The following is a 23,118-nucleotide window of genomic DNA, read 5'->3' as shown; positions in this document are numbered from 1 at the left end:
CCAGTTTTAGCCCCCGATCCACATAACACTGGACCACTATGGCCCCTCCAGCAGGTGATGGGTTCACTGGAGTAACTGGGGTCAGCCAGGACCCATGAATAATGGGTGTTTCCTAAAAAGCCCCTCGACTAAGCTTGGCCTTATGAAGGGGCCCTGGTAACCAAGATTTTGTCAAATAACTTCTCATCATCGAACTCTTTTGAATCACACTTGGTCTGGCCCTTTACCCATGACCAATTTGCCTTGGGAGACCCTACCAGGGACAAACTGTCCCCGACAACATAGCTCCTGGGATCAGAAGGGCACGCAAACCCCTTCACCGTGATAAGGTGGTGATTCATGAAGGGGGATGTAGGGGATACTTCTTTCCTACACCTGGACAAATCTTTGCTTTTACTTCTGTATCAATAACCCTATGCTTACTTTGGATCTGTGCCTGAATTTAACTGTTTACTTTTGCTTATCAGTCGCTGTTTTTTATTATTCCTCACACTGCACTTTATGACAAAGAGTGAAGATAACGAAAATAGGAAGATAACATTGAACTAATAACTAATTACATGTGTGAATACTATAAAATCATAAATAGCTTGTTTAATTTTCTCAAACTTTTCTTTCCTGGCTGATACTTTTAGTCAAGATGCTGAAGCAGACTTAAACTGCAGTGTGTTGAGTACAACCACAATATTTCCAGCGTTTCAGTGTGTATGCTTTGGTGTTCTGTTCTAGTTTTACATTAACCATTGGCTAACATGTAATCTCAGTAAATACAGCCATTAAGATTAATGATTGATGAAAGAAACGTGACCTTTCTAACTATACTCTCCTGGAAAATGCTACAACGTACTGCTTTTAACAGTTAAATGAAAAAATTTCAGCAGGATGAAGATCTTTAATTTTATTCAAATTAATTAAAAAAACAAACAAAAAAATAAATAATTCAACACAGTAACAAAACCTCACTAAGACTTTTTAAAAGATTTTTTTTTCTTTCAAATTTCCTTGTATGTTGCTTGATGTTAGATTATCCGAGTAAAACATCTGCCATGTGCTAACAAGGGTGGGGCTCTATTTTTCAAGTATTATGTACTATATGGTAATTTTACTGGTTCGGATTACAAGGTAATCAGATGGTGTGCTTCGCTTGACTGTTTGTGCTGTCTGTGCGAGTCTCTGTGGTGTACTGATAAGACTGATAACATTGTTTCAAACAGAAGCCCTGTGGGCTGATATCCTCAGTAGCTTAACGGCTTGTGTTATCAGGAGATGTAAAGGTCACAGAAAAACTGCCATTCATATTAGCCAGAGCTGGTATGTAAAAGTAGAACCTAAATACCATGGCAGTGACAAGAAAGCAATAAAGAAACTTCATTAAAACTAAGACATGATAAACAAAAGGGGGCAGAGATAAACGGACACCAAGTACCTCCACCTGTTCTTCATCTGTTCATTTACCAGCTAACTCTAGAATGGCATGTTGGTCAAGCATTCAGTCCAGATTCTCATCCTTTGCTTCCACAGCTGTCACAGAGATTGCTGAAGTAAACAATTCAGAGCATTTGTTTAAAACGGTTTGTAATTTCATCTGAACATGCAAAGACTTTCAGTGTATCTGCATATTTAAAAAAACATTAAAACTTCTACAATATTCAATGCACACATTAATAATAAAAAATATTTACTTTTTAAAAAGGACAGATTTAATAAAATGACTTGTACAAAACTAAAACTACAAATATATCTGCCATAACTGCATAACAGAGTTTTACATTAAATAAAGTCATTAGCGTTAAAATATCTGGAGAGAGAAATTTAACTTTGAGTGGAACAGAAATGAAAACAAAACAACAATGGCACATTTCAATAAATTAACTGTTACTGACCTCCATCTGTTGTTGTTCTTGTTGCGCTGCACTGTTAACAGCTGGTTCATTTGTTGGGACACGTTGCCAAAAAAGTCTAAACATACGCCTGGAATTTTAGGGACAATAATTCAAAATGTTTAGTTTCCCCTCCAACACCACCACAATAGATTTGAAATAAAAAAATCAAGTACATGAGTAACCTGACGTTAAAAGACAGATACCCAAATATGCAAAACAAAGACCAATGGCAAACGAGGAGCTTGTCCGAAGAAGTGGATCATGTATTGTCTGGAAACACTTTTGATTTTAGAGTGATGCACTAATTTAGGTGCATCACCTAAGACAGTACAATACAACATTTTTTTAATAAATACTCATCAAATAATCAAATATTGATTAAAATCATTGAGATCAACATGCTGCGAGACTAAATTCACTGTGTTTTAAAGAGGATATGTACTTCTCAGATTATCCGATTTTTTATGTTTCCATCCTTTTCCTTTCTACTATTTGGGTACCGGTTGAACTTAGTTTCATCTGTGGAAAAAACATTGTTCACAAGCTGGTCTTCCTTTTCCCCCCTCTCTGGATGAAATCTAGCCTAAAATGTCTATTGTAACAAGCTAACTAGTGCACTTTTTTCCCCACAGAAAGTATCAAAATTGCCAACTAGGCCACTCCTAACATTTGCATTCTGTCTCTGATGAGTTTTTTTTATTTTGCAGCATATTTACAGCCTGACTAACTAGCATTAAGAGTCCACATTTCCATACTGTTTTCCTCTTTAATTTAAGAAAAATGAAGAAGCATTCAACACGGCTTTGAAATAAATTGTCCAATGAAAAATATATATATATATATATATATATATATATATATATATATATATATATATATATATATATATATATATATATATATGAATAAAAGTAAAAATAAAGACAATTTTGAATTAAAGAGTCTATACTTCAGTTTGGACAGTAGGTCCACATGCTTTAAAGTCAGGTCTACTAAATATTATTCTACATATTGGATACATGCAAGTTAATGTATCAAGTACCTTTGATCTTCATGTGTATAAAAGTACCATACTGCAGCCCCAACGATGCTCAGGAAAAAAACACACATCAAAACACCAAATGAGGCCCATGCAGCAGAGCATGTTCCTGCAGGGACACAAGAATGAAGGATATGAACAGGATAGACAGGATTAGAAATGAGTAAATCAGAGGGAAAGCTAAGGTTGAAGACAAAATTAGAGAGACTGAGATGGTTTGGGCTTGTGCAGAGGAGGGAGAGTGCATATTTTAGATGTTGAGTATTTAGTATTTAGCTCCCAGGCAGAAGAAAAAGAGAAACACTGACAACATGGAGGTTGGCATGAAAGAGGAGAGTGCTAGAGCATGAGAGGGACAGTGTTTTTATCCCTGTTTTTTATCCCTTGAGCCAACCCTCATTTCTTCATAGTTTAGTTTTAAGAAGACAGACTTTCTTTCTTTCTTTCTTTCTTTCTTTAAAGTATTTTTTCATAGCTTCTCTAAGAAGAGCAGCCTGAAAGAAGACTACATGCACCCACGGCACAATCAGAATCTCTCAGACTAACACAGTCTAAGGCATAAGACCATGAACAGAATATATCATAAGTTAAGACATGCTTTAAGTTTTAAATTGTAGAACTGACTTGAGTAATATGTACTGCACTGAGTGGAGCATTAGTCATCCATTAACGTGTCTGTTTTATGCAGGCTCAAAGGTTAGGCAATTATTTCCTTAAGCTATTTGCTTACAAATGATTCCTAACCTCTAATTTGGATGTGGGTGGAGTGCCTAGAGTCCATCATTTTACTGTCATAGTAGATGTTCAAGTTTGTATTTATTTCTTTTGAAAGAAGTCCACAGAACATGAAACAGAACAACATCAGAATGACACGACATCCTCAAAAGCTAAAATCCCCAAAAATCAGAAACCAGTTCAAAAAGATTTGGACAAACTGCACAGCTAAATCCAAGCTGACCTCACCTGATGCCATATGCACATAGAGCTGACCGCGCTTACTCCCATATGTGTTAGATGCTTCACACTGATAAAGGCCATTTAGATCAGAGGTCAGGCTCAGCAGTTGTAGCTTTGCACCGTCTACTTTGACAGAAGACTCCAGCAAAGACTGGCCAGATCTGGAAAAACAAGAACGAGACAACGCGAAATGTACAGTTAGGGCAGAAAAATGTGAGTTGTGCTAAGAGCTAAACATCTTTGTAGACGGTGGCAGTTTTATAAATTATGGTTGAGGAGGACATTGAGTGGATGGATGCGGGTGAGACTTGGAAGTAACCTTCATGTCTCTTTGAAAGTAAAATGAGGTCATTTCAGCTTTTGCAGCTAGTTTTAAAAAACAGGCCTGCTTGAAAATAGCAAAACCAGTGGAAATATGAGGATATGGAATGCTCACAGTCAATTTTCTTAGTGTTTGGTGAACACACTGATAGACTTGTGCACAGGACTTGAAATAATGGGTCTCCTGCTTGCCTCTGCAATCCAAGACAAACATTTTAACCAGATTGCAGCTATGTGCCTAAAATGTTCACACTGAACTTTCATGTGCTCGTGCACTGAACTTTCATGTGCTTGTTATCACCAAGCACATGACATGTGCTTGGTGATAACACTATTTCCTGGGGGAGTGGCTGTAGCTCAGGAGGTCATCTACTGAATGGAAGGTTGGCGGTTTGATCCCTGGCTCCCCCAGTCTGAGTGCCAAATATCCTTGGGCAAGATACTGGCCAGATACTAACAAGCTGCATCCATTGGTGTGTAAATGTTAACTAGTGAGCACTTAAAAAGCATAGGAGAAAGTGCTTATGTGAATGGGTGTGTATAAAGCGCTTTGAGTGCTCCAGGAGAAAAGAAAAGTGCTATATAAGACTCAGTGCCTTTACTATTACCACTCCCGTGAAATGAAATGAATATTTCAACTGAAACCAATATTCAAACTACTTTACCTGCTCCAGGTAAAGTTTGCATTTGGTTTGGCTTCTGTCACACACTCGAACGAGTCCTCTGAAATCACCGTAATGTTCACTTCTGTGGGAGAAACTGCAAAAAAAAAGAAAGAAAGAATGAGAGACCTGTGTTAATTCTTAACTGAGGAAATCTTAATAATATCACACAACTTTTCATATATATTTGAATCAAAACAAAGAAATGCATTTTGGGTACTTTACACTTAGTTTCAAGGTGGCCTGTTTAAAAGCATGTCCTTTATGGGGATTTCAACCAGAAATAGAACACCACAGATGAACCGTGTCATTTAAAAAAAGAACCCACAATACTGGAAGAGCATGCTTTAACTTTGAAAACAGCCTCTAGTGTTTTTGCTTCACCTTCTGCCATTTCCAATGTGTACTGAATGGATCTCAAACATATAAAGTCATTGTTAAGCTGTACAAACAGGTTTAAGCTAGTCTGTACTGTATGGTGCATGTCACTTGGCTTTAGCTGGTGACAGTTAATTTTTAACCTGAACATCTGCACTCTTACCGAGAACAAAACTCATTCAAGGCAGCTGAAATATCCAAATTCTGGGTAGACATGATTAATTTTGTGCTGCTCTCAAGATTCTAATTATCTAACTGGTGTCATTAAAAAGGGATGCACATTATTTCACACGAGCAATGTAGATGTGGAATATACAACTGCCAGTAAGTAAAAAACACACAGTTGGACTTTGATTAAACAGACATAGTTTTAGTTCTACTTTCCCCTACCAAAGCCTTGCTGTTACACGCACTGATGCACAACTTTATTGAGTTTGCTGCATTTCAGCTGAACTGGATGGTTCTGTCCCAGGACACAGATCAGGTTCCATTACTCGTCTCATCTTTTCGCAAAATCTTTATCCAGCTATTGTGACAACATGAGTGAGTGACAGTAGCATGAGAACAAGGATAAAGCTGGTATCCCATACTGGGAAAAACAAAAATCAACTCATGAACAAAGAAAAAAAGCAAAACCATGTCAACTCTTAACACTTAAGGTTACCTAAAAGTATGAAGTTTTGAGGGTTTATGTCTGCTTTTGTTCAAAACAAAGATGCAGGGTATAGTTTAAAAAGTGAAGCTATTACTTTTATTTTATCCATAATTTCTGAAACTATTTCTGTTGCATGAGATAATATAGATCAACTGGTAACCAGTAATTAAGTTCTATAGTATTGTTTTGCAGCTGCAGATCCAGTTTAATCAGTTAATCCTGGGTGTGCTTCTGTACTTTTAATATTTGATTAAATAATTAACATTCTTAAGTCAACAGCAACACAAAAGAAGACAAATAATAAACTACATGAGCAGTTGACACTCACAGTAGACCTGTATAGTGAAGGGCAGACTTCTTTCTGTAGACAGGGAGTCACCGCTGATGTCACACCGGACCTGGTGACCGTTAATTTCTCTCGTAGGTACACCAAACAATGAGCTGACTGTGGTAGTTGTGCCGTTGTCATACTGGGTGGAGTTTGTTGTCGATCTCATGTTGTCTCCCAAAGCACCAGTGAGCCACCTCACCTCTGCAGGAGGCTTCGAGCCAGCAGCCGTGCAGGTAGCAAATAAAACCTCTTCTGTGCCCAAAGTGGGAAGGTTGTCCTTGACGCTTGAAAAAGGAGGCACTAGGAGAGTTACAGCACACAATCAGTCAACATGCAAGCAACATGGTGAAAGTAACTCTGTCTCACACGCAAACACCCAGAATATTTTAAATAAAATGTTTTCTTTATACCAAGCAAGTTTAGAGGTATCTCAGTCTTCTGATTTCCACTGGGAAACAAGGTGAAGATGCACGTGTAGCTGCCTTCATCCTTCAGGGCAACATTGGAAAACTGGAGAGTTCCATTTTTGTTGTTAAAATTCCCGATATATTTAAATCGATCATCACCTCCATTGACAAACTGCGCTCCCTCTCTGGGTAAGATAGTGAGGAAATTGTCATTGTGAGGTTTTTCTCTCGTCTTCCTCTGCCAGGTAATCTGTGTCAGGTCATCATTGGTATCAATAACATAGCACGATAAGATAGCGGTACTTCCTTGTTCCACTGTCACACTTCCACCAATCACCTGAAGAGCTGTAAAGTACAGAAAATCCGATTAAGGCAGAGCTGAAAATAGAAACAAAAGAGCATCTAAGGACATTCATATCAAAGTGTGATGAACTCTTTTGTGTTTGTTTCATCTTTCATCCATCCATCCATTCGCTTCCACTCATCCTTTCCAGGGTCGCTGGAGCCTATCCCAGCTGTCATAGGGCAAGAGGCGGGGTACACCCTGGACAGGTCGCCAGTCTGTCGCAGGGCCAACACACAGGGACAGACAACCATTCACGCTCACATTCACTCCTAGTGACAACTTGGATTATCCATTTAACCTATCCCCTCAAACTGCATGTCTTTGGACGGTGGGAAGAAGCCGGAGTACCCAGAGGGAACCCACACAAACACGGGGAGAACATGCAAACTCCACACAGAAAGACCCCGGCCTGATGGTGGAACTGAACTCAGGACCTTCTTGCTGTGCGGCAACAGTGCTAACCACCGTGCCACCGTGCTGCTTCATCTTTCAAATTTTCAAATTACGCTGGGTAGACATTGAAAAATAAATATGATAAATATTTTTAACTAGTTACTTGGGGGTTTAATCTACTCAAGCTTGAAATTTATTTCGTTCATCAAATGATCAAAATAAGAAAATACACAGATGTTTGGTAGGTAAGGCAACACAGCTTATTTTCTTAACTCCATGTGAGCCAGTCAAGGTTATGTGAGTAGTCATGCTCCAAAGCATAGGAAAATGGCCCTAAAAACACCCACCTCCACTCTCCTTAACAGAGGAATGAAAACAATATTCTCCAGCGTCCTCACGATGCCCTTATATAGTTACATAGTTACAGTTAGCTACATAAAAACTCTGTATTGTACAGAAGTTCAGTAACATGTGACCATCCTGTTAGGTCATTGCTTGGATTCATCTGTTATCCATTCACTTATAAATAACATTATATGAACAATGAACAATAAGCAACATTTCTGAGGGCATATGGGGAAGAGAGGGCTGTTACTAATTATACAGCACGTTCATGAACAAAGAACTACAGTCTGGAACTTTATGGATGATGTATCACCACAAACTGAAATTACAAGCAGAAACCATCAATTTCAAGTTAAATATGTATATGTAACAAATAGTTAATAAGTGATAATACACAACCATTCAGTTTGATGAACCACAAAGCTCGTTTAAAAAAACAATAATATTAAGACCCTGCAGCGCACATTGACGCCATATGTCTTGTAAGCCAAATCTCTGAAGCTTGAATGTTAAATTAAGAAGCTGCAGTGGACAAATACAACATTTAAATTCAGTTCATCGTAGACTAGGCACTACAAAATACCTTCTACATCAGCACATAGAAGAGACAACGTCACGAGAAGGACACGTAGTAGCGCAGAGTCACATATGGACGGTATATTGTGGCAGAAACTGCCACAAAAGGAAGCAGCTCCATCCATCCGCTAATCATTGCTGTCCACTAATCATAATATTTACACATTCCAACTTCCGGGAGAAAGAAGTCCACAGCCCAAAATTGTTAGAATAAAACAGGACCGATGATTCTCTTGTGAGTCTAGCAAAGAAAGAAAGAAGGAGGCGGGCTGAAAATGGCTGAACACCCAACCAGCGACAGAGAGCGAGAGGGGCCAGGGTGCAGTAGCGGTTTTAGATAGGCATCGTGATGGGGGGCGGCATCACGAGCATCGGCAAAAAAAAAAAAATAATGCTCGTACTCATGCTGCCCCGACGGCAGCCAGCGCATATTGGGAATGGCATAGGCACCGATCGGTTTTCTATCGCCCATTTGCTGGGAGTAAGGGCGCCCTCCGTTTGCAGGGTGCGCCTGCTGCTTGCGGCACAGGCAGGAGAGAGCGGGGCGGCGGGGGATTCTCTGGCTGGCTGGAGCAGCATCTAATAGCCAACTCGCAAAATAAAACAAAATAAAAACAAACCAACAAACACGAAAACACCAGACATTATGATACAGACTTATAATTTGCACCGATGTTTTTTCGAAATTCTATACGCGAAAAGTGAGCGCGAGAGCCCTCGGTGCGCCTGCTCGCTGCTGAAGTCACAGTAAACTTTATTGTCATCTCCGCTACATACAGTCCAGTATAGGGCTTTGGAGCGTGATGTCACTGGAGGTGGGCCACGCCCCCTTCCGCCATGACAGTAGGCTAGACACAGGATACAGCTTCAGCTATGGTTCGTACGTGTTGTGTTATCAGTTGCAACGTTAGATCACACGATCGTGAAGGCAAGAAGCGGGATAATGGGCTCTCTTTTCATCGTTTTTCAACCTGGAGGCAACGTGAGGGATCCCATGTATCCGATATTACTAAACAAAGACGTCAGGCTTGCATTGCAGCGGTGAGACGAGCGGATCGAGTTCTGTGCAATCCCCAGCTTTTTGTTGGTTTGGTCTCCGCATCTTCTTTCCGGTGAGTTCTAAATTAATTCATATCACTATTAAAATGCTTTTAGTGTTATTTTCAATGTGCTGAGGTCATAGATAATGAGATAAAACATCCTAATGTGTGATGCTGCAGATTGAACCACGTCATGTCATCATGTCGATTGAGTAGCTTATGATTTAGCATTATTGCAGGCAAACCAGCATATGAAATGGATGTAACAAATCCAGACTGGGCACCAACACTGCTCATGGGCCTCTAAAAACATACTAAATTGCTCTCATTGTACACTAATCCGCACATAACTTCCAGATGAATCACACACCTGTCATGTGCACTAATTTTATCTTACAGGCTTTTATTATGCAGCTGCAGAGTCTGAAGGTTCTTATTAATAATAATAAGCATAATTTTAAACTGGTTTGCTGTGTATGCGCTGACTCCACAGACAAAGGGCTGTATCGCGACCGATTGCGCCCAGACGCCAAGAGACGGTACTTTCAAAAAATTGCGTGCATCGGTAATGTGGACCCGTATGAAATAAGGAAGCGGAGTGGAAACCCAGACGACCTACCCTGGAGGCCCACATCCAATTCACGAACGGCTGGGTGCAAGATTTGTCCATCTTTATGCCTCCACGCTGCGACAACTGTACGTTGTCGTTAAGACAAAGGTGAGTCGGTTTGAACTTGATAACTTTCTAAACAACTTCCTTGTTACAGTTTTTGATTTGCACATACAGCCAACCCATCTATATTAGCCTTGGTTCATTACAGACCTTTTATTAAAAGTGGTTTTTGTGTGTTTCAGGTACTGCACTCACAACGACTGAATGAAACTGCACTGTGACCTCGTTGTGTGGACACAGAGACCTTCTGTCATACGCATCTTCCCTGATGTGGATTTCTGGGAACCACGTTTAAAGCAAGCACAAGACTTCTTTCTTAAAGTGTGTCTTCCTGAACTTGTTGGGCAATACTTCTCCAAACAACGTGCTGCTCTAAATAGCCTGTAATGTTTCATTTTGTGGTTCAAGATTGATGCCAGCTGTGTGTTGCCATGTAAATAGTTTGCATTTCATTTCTATGTACTTGCTAAGTACATGTGATAAGATCAAGAATAAAAAAACATGTATACTATTCTTTTCTGTTTTATTGAAACTACTTCACACAAAGTACAATTATTTACAATGAACTACACATGCAACACAACAGCTTTTATGAATGCTCAACAAGAGCAAGTTTCATTTGGCGCTGGTTTGACAACCACACTGGGGCACATATTCACCAAAACACAGCAAACCTTAACAATCTTATCAAGCAGTGTTGTGTTTATTTCTGCTCTGCCCTGTTCATTGCACACACAATGCTTCGCCTGCCCTTTAGCTTCTGTGATGCTGTCTGTCCGATCACCACTGTCCACATTTACAGGTGGTACCTCAACCTCCACTTGTCCAACACAACTGCTGTCCACAGCTATGACATTGTAATTTTGTTGTTGTTCTTCTGTCAGATCTTCATCGATTACTTCTGCACGGGCACACCTTCAGACTCTGCAGCTGCATAAAAGCCTGTAAGATAAAATTAGTGCACATGACAGGTGTGTGATTCATCTGGAAGTTATGTGCGGATTAGTGTACAATGAGAGCAATTTAGTATGTTTTAGAGGCCCATGAGCAGTGTTGGTGCCCAGTCTGGATTTGTTACATCCATTTCATATGCTGGTTTGCCAATAATGCTAAATCATAAGCTACTCAATCGACATGATGACATGACGTGGTTCTGCAGCATCACACATTAGCATGTTTTATCTCATTATCTATGACCTCAGCACATTGAAAATAACACTAAAAGCATTTTAATAGTGATATGAATTAATTTAGAACTCACCGGAAAGAAGATGCGGAGACCAAACCAACAAAAAGCTGGGGATTGCACAGAACTCGATCCGCTCGTCTCACCACTGCAATGCAAGCCTGACGCCTTTGTTTAGTAATATCGGATACATGGGATCCCTCACATTGCCTCCAGGTTGAAAAACGATGAAAAGAGAGCCCATTATCCAGCTTTCTTGCCTTCACGATCGTGGTGATCAAACGTTGCAACTGATAACACAACACGTACGAACCATAGCTGAAGCTGAATCCTGTGTCTAGTCTACTGTCATGGCGGAAAGGGGGCGTGGCCCACCTCCAGTGACGTCAACTCCAAAGCCCTATATAGAGAGACGAGACGACGAGGCCGTGCAAGTAAATAAATATAGTAGAGTAAGAAAATAAATATACACTTTAGGACTCGGTGTAAAGGGATCAATAACAATTTAAAATTTATAATTTACAGTTTGATGATTTAAAGTCTCACACATAACCCGTCGAAAGGGGAGGGAGACCTGCTGCTTCCAAATAGAGCACATTTCATTCATAATGTTATAAATCCAAGCCCATTATGTATTCATGATTTGAATCCTGGGTTGTGTGAAATCTCAGAAATGCACCCTAGACAAAGTGAATCTGTGAACTAAGGTGTAGGTCTGTTAGATTATGTTGTGGTGATCCTCTGGTTGAGGGATGGGTGTTCATACTGGAGTGCAAAATTAAAACCAATGGAAGATGGACAAGAAAAGTTCAAAGCCATCAGGTGCTCAGTTTAGAAAAAAGAGAAAAGAAGAGGAGGAGAAATGAACAAATGATACAGGTAAACAGATGTGTCATTGGATAATGGCAGGTCATCCTGAAACAATCAGAATCAGAATACTTTATTAATCCCTAAGGAAATAATGTGGGTTACAGTTGCTCCAAGAAGAAATGGTAAAAATAGTAACAGTAGCAGACTAAACTCCAAACAATACAATATGTTACAGATTTTAATATTAATTAGTCATTGTCAATTGTTGATTTGTCCTGTTCTCATTGTATGACGAATTATGATGGCTGTTTGGTAGCTTTTTGCATACTATGCATACTCTCTCTCTCTCTTCATATGTGTGTGTGGACAACAGTTTTATGTTAATGTACAATCCTTAACATGTTTTGTGTGTGTGTGTGTGTGTGGGGGGGGGCGCCAGAGGGAGTGTTCGCCCAGGGCGCCAAACAGGCTAGGACCGCCACTGGCAGGGTGGGAATAAAAACTTTCACAGATAAGAATGAATAGGGCTTTGGAGCGTGATGTCACTGGAGGTGGGCCACGCCCCTTTCCGCCATGACAGTAGGCTAGACAGAGGATACAGCTTCAGCTATGGTTCGTACGTGTTGTGTTATCAGTTGCAACGTTTGATCACACGATCGTGAAGGCAAGAAGCTGGATAATGGGCTCTCTTTTCATCGTTTTCAACCTGGAGGCAATGTGAAGGATCCCATGTATCCGATATTACTAAACAAAGACGTCAGGCTTGCATTGCAGCGGTGAGACGAAGCGGATCGAGTTCTGTGCAATCCCCAGCTTTTTGTTGGTTTGGTCTCCGCATCTTCTTTCCGGTGAGTTCTAAATTAATTCATATCACTATTAAAATGCTTTTAGTGTTATTTTCAATGTGCTGAGGTCATAGATAATTTTATTGAAATTTTATTGAAAGTTTTATTGAAATTACTTCACACAAAGTACAATTATTTACAATGAACTACACATGCAACACAACAGCTTTATGAATACTCAACAAGAGCAAGTTTCATTTGGCGCTGGTTTGACAACCACACTGGGGCACATATTCACCAAAACACAGCAAACCTTAACAATCTTATCAAGCAGTGTTGTGTTTATTTCTGCTCTGCCCTGTTCATTGCACACACAATGCTTCGCCTGCCCTTTAGCTTCTGTGATGCTGTCTGTCCGATCACCACTGTCCACATTTACAGGTGGTACCTCAACCTCCACTTGTCCAACACAACTGCTGTCCACAGCTATGACATTGTAATTTTGTTGTTGTTCTTCTGTCAGATCTTCATCGACTTCTGCACGGGCACACCTTCAGACCCTGCAGCTGCATAAAAGCCTGTAAGATAAAATTAGTGCACATGACAGGTGTGTGATTCATCTGGAAGTTATGTGCGGATTAGTGTACAATGAGAGCAATTTAGTATGTTTTTAGAGGCCCATGAGCAGTGTTGGTGCCCAGTCTGGATTTGTTACATCCATTTCATATGCTGGTTTGCCAATAATGCTAAATCATAAGCTACTCAATCGACATGATGACATGACGTGGTTCTGCAGCATCACACATTAGCATGTTTTATCTCATTATCTATGACCTCAGCACATTGAAAATAACACTAAAAGCATTTTAATAGTGATATGAATTAATTTAGAACTCACTGGAAAGAAGATGCGGAGACCAAACCAACAAAAAGCTGGGGATTGCACAGAACTCGATCCGCCTCGTCTCACCGCTGCAATGCAAGCCTGACGTCTTTGTTTAGTAATATCGGATACATGGGATCCCTCACATTGCCTCCAGGTTGAAAAACGATGAAAGAGAGCCCATTATCCAGCTTCTTGCCTTCACGATCGTGAGATCAAACGTTGCAACTGATAACACAACACGCACGAACCATAGCTGAAGCTGTATCCTGTGTCAGCCTACTGTCATGGTGGAAAGGGGCGTGGCCCACCTCCAGTGACGTCAACTCCAAAGCCCTATTAAGGATGCAGCTTTTTCTTCAGCCTTTAAATAGTGTAACCGAAGAAACACACATGGCTTTAACTTAAATGTAATTCAAAACAACGGCGATTATGGGAGGACCAAAATCCTTGCTGTCTGCGCTGTCTGAGAAAAGAGTGGGGTTCTTTCAGGGGCGCATCCAGGATTTTCCTTAATTGGGTGGCACAGGACCCAAGAACCAGGCAGAGTGGCTCACATGACATCTGAATAAAACACTGGGCACCATTCTCAGGTTAGTATACACCACTGTGCCCTGTTCTCAAGAAAACATGGTGCTGCACAAGGGTTTAAGTATCATTTGTGTTGGATAATTGTTTTACAAAGCAGGAATAATGTATTTAGATTGTTTCCTTCGGTAAACAGAAAATAGTGAATAGTGATGGTAAATTCGATTCTTTTTACTGAATCGAGTTTTAATGAGTCACTCACCAAAGTGAATCGGGTTTCTTGAGTCATTTGAGTCACTGAGTCAGTTGACCAGAGAGTGCAAAAGTGTATATTTTCACTCAAACTTAATTTGTTTCTCTTTTAATGTAAATCCTACTGCTAAGATTGTAAAAGAAAACAACTATTTTCTTTAGAGCAAAAAAAATTCTAAAGGGAACATTTATTTATTTTTATTTTATTTTATTGGTATTTTCCTTAAATGTGTCAAATATATATTTTCTCATCTAAATGTCCACTGAGCTGTGAGCCAGGGGGCGGTAAACCGCCTTAACATTGGTTGCCAACCAAGAAGAAGAAGAAGAAGCTGTGAGCCAGGAGGGAGGGGGTGAGTGAGTGAGTCAGTGATTCGTTCAACTCGTTTGAGCTGTGAGCCAGGAGGGAGGGGGTTAGTGAGTCCTGAGTGATTCGCTTATGCTATGATTCAGCACAGCAAGGGAGGGGGTGAGTAACTCAAATGTGCTGTTAGCATGCTAGCTGAGCAATGCTACTGTGAACTGAGGAGCTATTGTCTTGATGTGAGCTTCTACTCAGGTTTTTTCTTCCAGTTCAGAGCAGAAATGTTTTTGTTAAGAAACTGGCTGTTGTTTTTTCCCCACAATTTTAATTATAAGCTAGATATATTTCTACTAATGGAATTAGTTTGCTAACAGCAACAGGGATGAGTCAGTGAGTCAGTTGCGCTTGTGAATCATGATTCACGAGTCAGTAAAGTGATTCTCGAGTATTGAACGATTCGTTCACGAATCGAACATCACTAATAGTGAAGGCATCTTAGGTAGGATGCTTAGGTAATTCACCTCTGGGAGATCTTAAAATAAAAAAAATAAAACATTATACAAATTATTATATTATTATTAGTTGACATTATTAGAATTTTACTCCTCAATTTAGATGATGCAGTAAAACCAAGAGAAGTCTGATGAATGTGAGCTGATTTCTTGGCTCTACCTTATAAGTGATCAGCCAGAGACCATTCATGTGTAAAGCTTCCAAGTGAAGCTTCCCTTAGTGTCTTTAAGGTAGTTAAATATTTATCCAGCCTCTCTGTTTGGTTTTGCATTCTGTGGCAGTCCCAATACCTTGTGTCACAGTCAGCTGCACAAACACATCAGTGTTATTTGATTTGCATGAAGGATGACTTATTTAAATTAAAAAGAGGCTGTTCTCTTTGCATTGGGTGAGTATGGAAAGTGAAAAGCCATCAGTGAGACTCCAGTAAGTCTAGAAATACAAAAAAAGGCAAAATTGCTAGTGCTTATAAACTGAACTGTAGAGTGTTTCCTGTTTGGAAAGGAGTGGATAGATTCACTGAATATACACAAAATGCTTATAAATAGCAACTATATCTGCATCCTTTAAAATTGTTCAGTTTGACTGAATTCAATCTTTACATTTGTTTGATTCAGCTAGCAGTAACTAACAGTAATTAACCTGTAATACAATAAATTACAAGAATCCATCTTAGACAAAGATTACCATTGTTTTTGTTTTTTTGTTTGTTTTTTTAATCATACTTAAAGAGATGGTGCTAACCAAGTTATCAATTTAGGAATATATTGTGGCATAACAGACAAACTGTCATCAGCATACTGAAACTCATTAAATGCAGTTATAGTCATAGTTAAGTGAAATCTTTATTGTAAATTTAAGCTTTGAATGTTTTATGATTTTTATTCATTAAAAATGCAGAAAACATCTCTGACTATAGCTAATTTGATAATAAAAGTGCATTAGTGTCACAGTGTCAGTATTGTATTAGAATGTACATGTGCTGTAGGCTGAGTGGATTTTAATGTATTGTAGGCAGATCCATTTCCTCTTGGGGCCTCTGGGAAATAAAGCAACAGCTGAACGCAACTATTTGTAGGCCTAAATGATGTTTTCTTCCTTTCTTTTTAAAAATCATGCTGTGGATCTGTCATGATGGGTTCATTCATGGATAAAAATATATCTAAAAAACAAGGGAAAATATAATGACTCACTCAGTAAATGCAGGCTATACTGTGTCGCTGGCAGTGTCGTGGTAATGTTTCCAGTGATGGATGTTGCCATGGTGCAGGGCAGGCCGTGGTATCCATGGTCACTAATGGGTTAGGGCCTGGTGGCAGCAGAGACATCATAAAATAGTTTTATGGGACAATTGTGCAACAGCAAAAATCGTTACAGAGCTGTACCCTCAAGGGGATTTGAAACTTTATCTGTGGCCAAAGTTAATAAACATTTAAGCAATTTTTATTTGTTTAAATGAAAACGAATATTTCTATACATGCAGTTTTTATGTATCTTGCTTGCTTTTTGGAGGAGTCATCAATTAAAAATTTAAATGCTACCAAATTCCATTTTGATTCTACCTTTATCCCAGATAAAGATTGAACAGCAGCCATTATTGCTAAGCTAACATCCTCTTCTATACTGTAACATTTGTCTAAATCAACACAGAGCAACAGCAGCATAGGTCAGCTTACCAGTGACTCATTTGCAATTGAGTAATTTCCTCCTGTTACTCATATACTGGGACCTCACCTGCTACATCCCACTTTAAACCCTTCTTTGCTTCTTCTCTCCAGTTAAGCTCAGACAGGCTGCACAGACCTTAAACAAAATGGTGTAAAGTGCAAGGGGTGTCTTTCTGTTCAGACGTCCAGACATCAGATCACTCAGGTCAAAACATTTTACTTTACTGACTTAATCTTCCAAATTAATGAGGTACAGGATCAGGACCTTTTGAAAAAAAACAAACAAAACAAAACAAAAGGCTTCTTAGTCTTTATGAACTGTAACATGTCTCCTGTTTTCATTCTTTTTAAATCACTGGAATTAGAATGTAAGTCATCTAGTCTGGCAACTTTCTGAATAAAGAGCAATTGTTAGTTGCATGGGCTTTTTTTATAGCTGCTCCTTCCTCCTCATTGATCTAACAGTGCCTCTTTGTTTGGATTCATTAAACCGTTTCCTTTTGTCTAGGATTTTCACTACCAAGCCTCTTTTTATTTTTTATTTAACCTTTATTCATACAGGTAGACCCACTTAGACTGGGCTCCATACCATCTAATACTGCAGGTCATCAGCAGGGAGTACGCACAACTCCCTGCTGATCAGGGGCGGATTTGAGGGGTGGCATCTGCCACCCCGGGGCGGATCTACGGGGTGGTATGGGGTGGCATGTGCCACCCTAAAGTAATCTCCTGCCACCCCTAGTGGCACCCTCATCTTGCATATGACAGTGTTGTTTATTAAAATAAGCTAGCATTAACATTTTGAGCCTAGCTACAATAAACATTGAATATAAATTCTAAAACCGAATATATTGCTGCACAGTGTTGCAGCAACCAGGATGGCTGAAGGAAGTACAGGAAGTACAATTTAAAATTGCATAGTGTTAATCAAGTATTAAAAGTGTTGCATAGTAATAATCACACACACACACACACACACATAAAAAAAACCAGAAAAAAACCCCATCTATTTGTATGCAGGAAGATAGAGGACAGACAGAGGTTGCAGCACACTGTGAAGAACTATTAAAATTTTCACACTGCCTAACTCACTGGTTAGGTTCACCATAAATATTTAATAATTTAAATAAAAAAATTAAAATTTATATTTAAAGAACAAGAAGTCATGGCACACAGCCCAGACTGTCATGTAGTGTTGCTGGGGCAGGCAGGAAGTCCTATGTTAGTGTATTCAGTTTTGCTTCCTCCTCCTCTCGTTATGTTTGATCTCTCCCAGCTGTTCCCCTCCTGTGTCTCATCCCCTCTTTATCTTTTGTGTATTTAAGTCCTGTGTTTTCCTCTGCATGTTGTCGTGTCATCCCATGTTATTGTGTGTGATTTCTGTGCACTTTGTGGCTCTCGTAACTCCTAGCTCCTAGTTTTCTAGTTTAGTTCTTAGTTTAGTTTCCTGTTCGAGTTGTGGTCTCTTGTACACAGCCCCAAGTTCATTCTTTTGAGCTTCGTGAGTCCTGCTTTTGGGTCACGAAACTGTCAAAGTAAAACAGGAAACATGAAACACGCACAGAGACACGGAGGCACGACTGACTTGGAGAGACGGAGAGGGCACATGGAACACGGAGATGCGAAAAACGTGAAACACAGGAAGACACAGAGACAGAAATCTAAAGACTTAAAACTATAACATAATCACAAAACCATAAAGAGAACCAAGAGCACAAATAACAACAAATCAAAGACCATAACTTAAACCAGAACTACACAGACAGGATTCCTGAGGAAGGGATTTAACATTATTTCGTAAAGGAAACATCCATTTAGTCATCGAGCCAATACAAGAGATGCATCAAAAATAACAGAATCAGTTTAAATGCTCCTGATAGTAAATAAACAAAAATGTCAAATGCAGAGATATTCTTTGTAGATACAGAAACATAAGTGTGAAAGAAGGTATTGCTCTGTATCTGTCTGTAAATAACTAGCAGCTTACATGGAGATCTTTAAAATACATATAATCAAAATCACAGCAATCAAAATGTAACATAAATCTAAATTCAAGCACCAACATGCAATAATTACACAGACAATTATGGGATTTTATTGTCTTTGTTGCATCTTTGTGTGCGATGCAGTAACCTTGTTTTGCAATACAAGAACTACACAGATAATTATGGAAGGTTATTATTATCTTGATTATTGTTCCAAGTGTGCCCTGAATCAAAGGTGACCCATTGTGTCCTTTCTCTTATATTCTCTGACCAACATGCACAAGCTTCTCTATTTAGCTTCTATCAAATATGTCTTCTTGTTTTGAGCCTTTCAAACTGCTACCTGTTATGTACACTGCAAAACTTGTTGCTTGTTGAGGGGCCACCTATGGATTGATCAGGTAGAGCTTAATTTTGACTACTAGAGAATAGCAAGCAAGTACTCAAAACACAAGCTTAGTAAAGAGAACATATCAGTTACAGCATTTTGTGAGAAATGAAAATGTAATAACAAGTTCCTCTAACCATTTCTCACAGCTCAACATGATACTAAAAACAACTCAGTTTCTGAATCTCATACAGGTCCTGCCAGGGCTCTTGAAAACAGGAACAAAACATAATAGGAGCTGTGGATGAAATACATTTTGAAAATATAAGTATCACCAGTATTATTTGATAATACTGGTGGTACAGCTGCTGACTTACATTGAGCCCGTTTTTAGGGCATACCCATAACAGATTAGCTCAATACAAAACAAGTGATCAGGGCACCAATATTATCACAGAACATATGAAAAGCATGTGCAACTTAATTTGATCAGGATGCCTCCTGGGCATGTTCCCACATATGAGGCCCCTGAGGTAGGTCCAGGACATGCTGGCAAGATCTGCCAGCATGTCCTGGGCATGTCTAAGACTGCAGCTCAAATGGATAAGTGGTAGCAAATGATTGGATGCAAGCAAACAGAAAGCACGTGAGAGACTGAAGTCCTGTCTCATAAGACTCATAATTATCACATATTTCCTGTTTTTGTGACAGAAGTCAGTTCCCAACCACATGATCACATGCCGAGTGTATCAAATTTATCAAAAGTATCCAACTGTGATCCTAAAAAAACTCCCTGAAAAGCCTTCAGTTGATTCAAAATGCTGGAAAAAGAGTACTGACAGGGACTAGAAAAAGAGAGCATATTTTTCCCATATTGGCTTCTCTTCATTGGTTCACTGTTAAATCCAGAATCATATTTAAAATCCTTCACATACAAGGTCTTGAATAATCAGGCCCAGTCTTGTCTCAAAGACCTCATGTCTGTACCAACCCAGTAAAGCATTTTGCTCTCAGACTGCTGGTTTACTTGTGGTTCCTAGGATAGTTAAAGGCATTGTGGGAGGCAGAGCCTTCCGCTTTCAGAACCCACTGTCTGGGTGCAACCTCATGAACACAAATATCACTTCAGGCTAGACTGCTTTAATATTGCAAACCATGCCAGTCCTATAAATATAACACTGTGCAGACATGGATTAATATTCTGCTCAGACTGATTTGTGGAAGATTAAGATGTGCAAACCACTTTCTTTATATTTTAATGATTTTAGTTATAATAAATAGTAGATAATAAAATAAATAAAATATACCTTAACTTTTCTGAAGGAAGAAAGTAAATAAGTAAGCTATCTAATACTAGGAAAGTCAAGCAGTTTCTTCCATGTGGACTTTGCCATAAGTTTAATTTCTCTTTTCATTCTCTCTTTTCACCATCCTACCTTCTTTCCTCTTCGCTCAGCCGAGAGCGCTGCCATCTGGACCAAATCAAATCATGAAATAAGGAAAGGAGGGGGGAGGCGGGTTCAGAGGCTGACTGGAGTTTGCTCTATGTTGCTGCAAACAAACAAAACTAATGCTAGGAAGGAAAAAAGTTTATTAGTACCCTTTGAAGGAAACATTTTGGTGATAGGTTAATCATTATTTCAAACAAAACTAAGTAAAACTACTGTTGTCTATGGCCCTTAAGGATCAGCCATGATCCCTTAGAATCGTCAGTTTTTCCACCCACATGGCGCCACTGTCAGCTCCACCTTGGATTCTACTGAGACAGACATATAATTTAGCTGGCACTGGAATCCACCCTTAGTTATGCTAGGATAGCTGCCGGGAGTTTCCCATGATGACTCCTTTTCTGCCGGAGACTGTCGAAGACTTGACTTGCCTTAAGCTTGTATACTCCTAACAAATAAAGAACACAAAACAGATGATGGAATAGATTTTACTCACATTACAATGAAAGCTTTTGTGTCAACACCAGTGAAATTTGCTAGTTAGCCTTTTACATTTTGGAGCAGTTTCTGGAAGGGGAAGCAGTGACCCTAACTAGCTAAGTTAGCAAAGACTGTAGATAATGTCACAGTACATTTAGAGTATAACTCTTTCCTTATCATTATGTTTAACAATAAAGTAAACTGCTGAATAATAATAATAAAATAAATTTTTAAAAAGGGGGACACTCATCACAGTATAGCACAAACCAGCAACTGGGGATTGGTCCATCAAGGCCTCTACGTTTGATCCACATTACACTGGACCACCACAGCTCCTCCATCAGATGATCTTGCCGATGTGGCTCCTTTGTACTACAGAAGTGCTTCTCAACAAACCCCTTGACTGAGGCTGGGTCCAGGTTGGAGCCATAGTAACTGAGATATGGTCAAGGTAACTTGGTCCATTTTTGAATTTGTCATCACAGAAGTCTGTTAAATTTCACTTGTTCTAATTGCTCACCCATAACCGATTTGCCTTGAGGGGCAAATTGCCCCTGACAGCATAGTTCCTGGGATAACTAGGGCATACAAACCTCTCCACCATGATAAGGTGGCAATTCATGTCTGTAGTTGTGTTTCCTCTCCAGTGCACTGTTGTCACTGTCATTTGTACGAAAGCAGGTAAAATGGAATCATGGTTTATGAAACAGAGGGATATCCCCTGAAGATGAACTGACTTTGTGTTATACTGTGACCATCAAATGCTTCCTTAATTTTTTCTGAGCAGTGCACTATTATCAAATTTCAGACTAATATCAGAGTTAATTCTCAGTTGCATTCTGTTTCCATCTTTAGTGTGATGATGATACAATTTCCATAAAAGTGAAGTAAAAACCCTCCAGTTGTTTCTCCATTTGTGTCCACGCCTTGTGCATGCCCAGCCCATTCTAACTCTGGCATCCCCCAAATAAATGAGTGCTTAAAAACATGCCTGCTTTGAGTCACAGCTCAACAGCTGAATGATGGCATGAGTCATTGGAGCCATTTGACCAATCTGTGTTATGAATCAGAAAACTGAGTTGAGTGTATGGAGTTAAAGGTCTGGACGAGGACAAAAAAAGGAAAAAAAAAAACACAATAACATAAAGATTAAAATATTATTTTAGGGTCATTCTCCTGGGTCTTTAAAACTGTGTTTTGTGCTTTTGGACTTTCAAGTTCTGAAGTTCTGTTTATTGTTAAATAGATATTAATATTACGCAAACTAATAAATAGTCTTAGTTTAGTTATTCTTTAGGTTTTTAACTTCATATTCCCCCTAAGTGTTTTCTCTGTTACTGTTGTGTGTAGTGAATGTGCTCTAGTGATATATGTGTGTTATTATTCGTTTTAATTCCTCCTCTGCCTCATTGTGTTGATTGTCTACACAATTGTGCTTGTTTGCTCCAGCTGTGTCCACTTCCCTTGTGTATCTTGTGCGCCAGTATACTGATCAGATTAATGATGGATCAGAGAAACCTGATCTTCCTAACTACTCATGGAAAATACTACATCGTATTGTTTTATAGTTAAATAAAAAATATCTGCAGCAACCAAGCTTCAACTTTCTTAAAGTTAATAATAATAATAAAAATAATAATAATAAACATAAATCCAATAGAGAAGCATCTTTTATCAGTAAACTTAAAAAAAAAAAAATCCTTGTATGTTGCTTTACATTAAATTTTACTAGAGCAAAACTTGTGCATTCACTGTCAGGAAAACACAAAAGGCTGGCCTGTATTATTATATAGTGTAATGCACTATGTGGTAATCTTAATGGTCTGGTCAATCAGCACAGCCAGACAGAGCAGCTGCAAGTGCAAAAAAGACTAAATGTAAACGTCTGAGTGATGTGTCTAAATTTGCCTAATACTGTATATTATAAGCTTAAAATTTAACAT

General features: G+C 39.1%; 1 protein-coding gene and 1 long non-coding RNA gene across 11 annotated transcripts in view; both read right to left on the bottom strand.

Moving 5' to 3' along the window:
• LOC116312444 (nectin-3-like) overlaps nt 1–8,708 on the bottom strand; it is a 43,145-nt gene extending 34,437 nt beyond the window's left edge. For 6 of the 10 annotated variants that reach the window (XR_005610799.1, XM_039607799.1, XM_039607792.1 and 3 more), the window contains exon 1: nt 8,301–8,707. Coding sequence is in view for 9 of the 10 variants with exons in the window: in XM_039607799.1 (XP_039463733.1) it covers nt 8,301–8,418 (118 nt within the window). In the remaining variant the exon portion in view is untranslated. Of the gene's footprint in view, nt 1–1,403; nt 1,537–1,883; nt 1,972–2,925; nt 3,032–3,885; nt 4,041–4,865; nt 4,960–6,223; nt 6,527–6,636; nt 6,979–8,300 lie in introns of those variants that run through there. The other 4 variants (XM_039607794.1, XM_039607793.1, XM_039607800.1 and 1 more) reach the window with 3 other exon arrangements.
• Nucleotides 8,709–15,746: 7,038 nt separating this feature from the next.
• Nucleotides 15,747–20,741, bottom strand: LOC120437070. Its single transcript, XR_005610802.1, has 3 exons — nt 20,684–20,741; nt 17,002–17,199; nt 15,747–16,576 (listed from the first exon to the last, which is right to left on the bottom strand). It is a non-coding gene; the product is annotated as an uncharacterized LOC120437070 (long non-coding RNA).
• Between the last annotated feature and the right edge of the window lie 2,377 nt (nt 20,742–23,118).

The sequence above is a fragment of the Oreochromis aureus genome, unplaced genomic scaffold (genome assembly GCF_013358895.1).
Source record: "Oreochromis aureus strain Israel breed Guangdong unplaced genomic scaffold, ZZ_aureus HiC_scaffold_388, whole genome shotgun sequence".
Taxonomy (NCBI): Eukaryota; Metazoa; Chordata; class Actinopteri; order Cichliformes; family Cichlidae; genus Oreochromis; species Oreochromis aureus.
The sequence above is the reverse complement of the archived record's forward strand: the minus strand, read 5'-3'. Positions and strand labels throughout refer to the sequence as shown.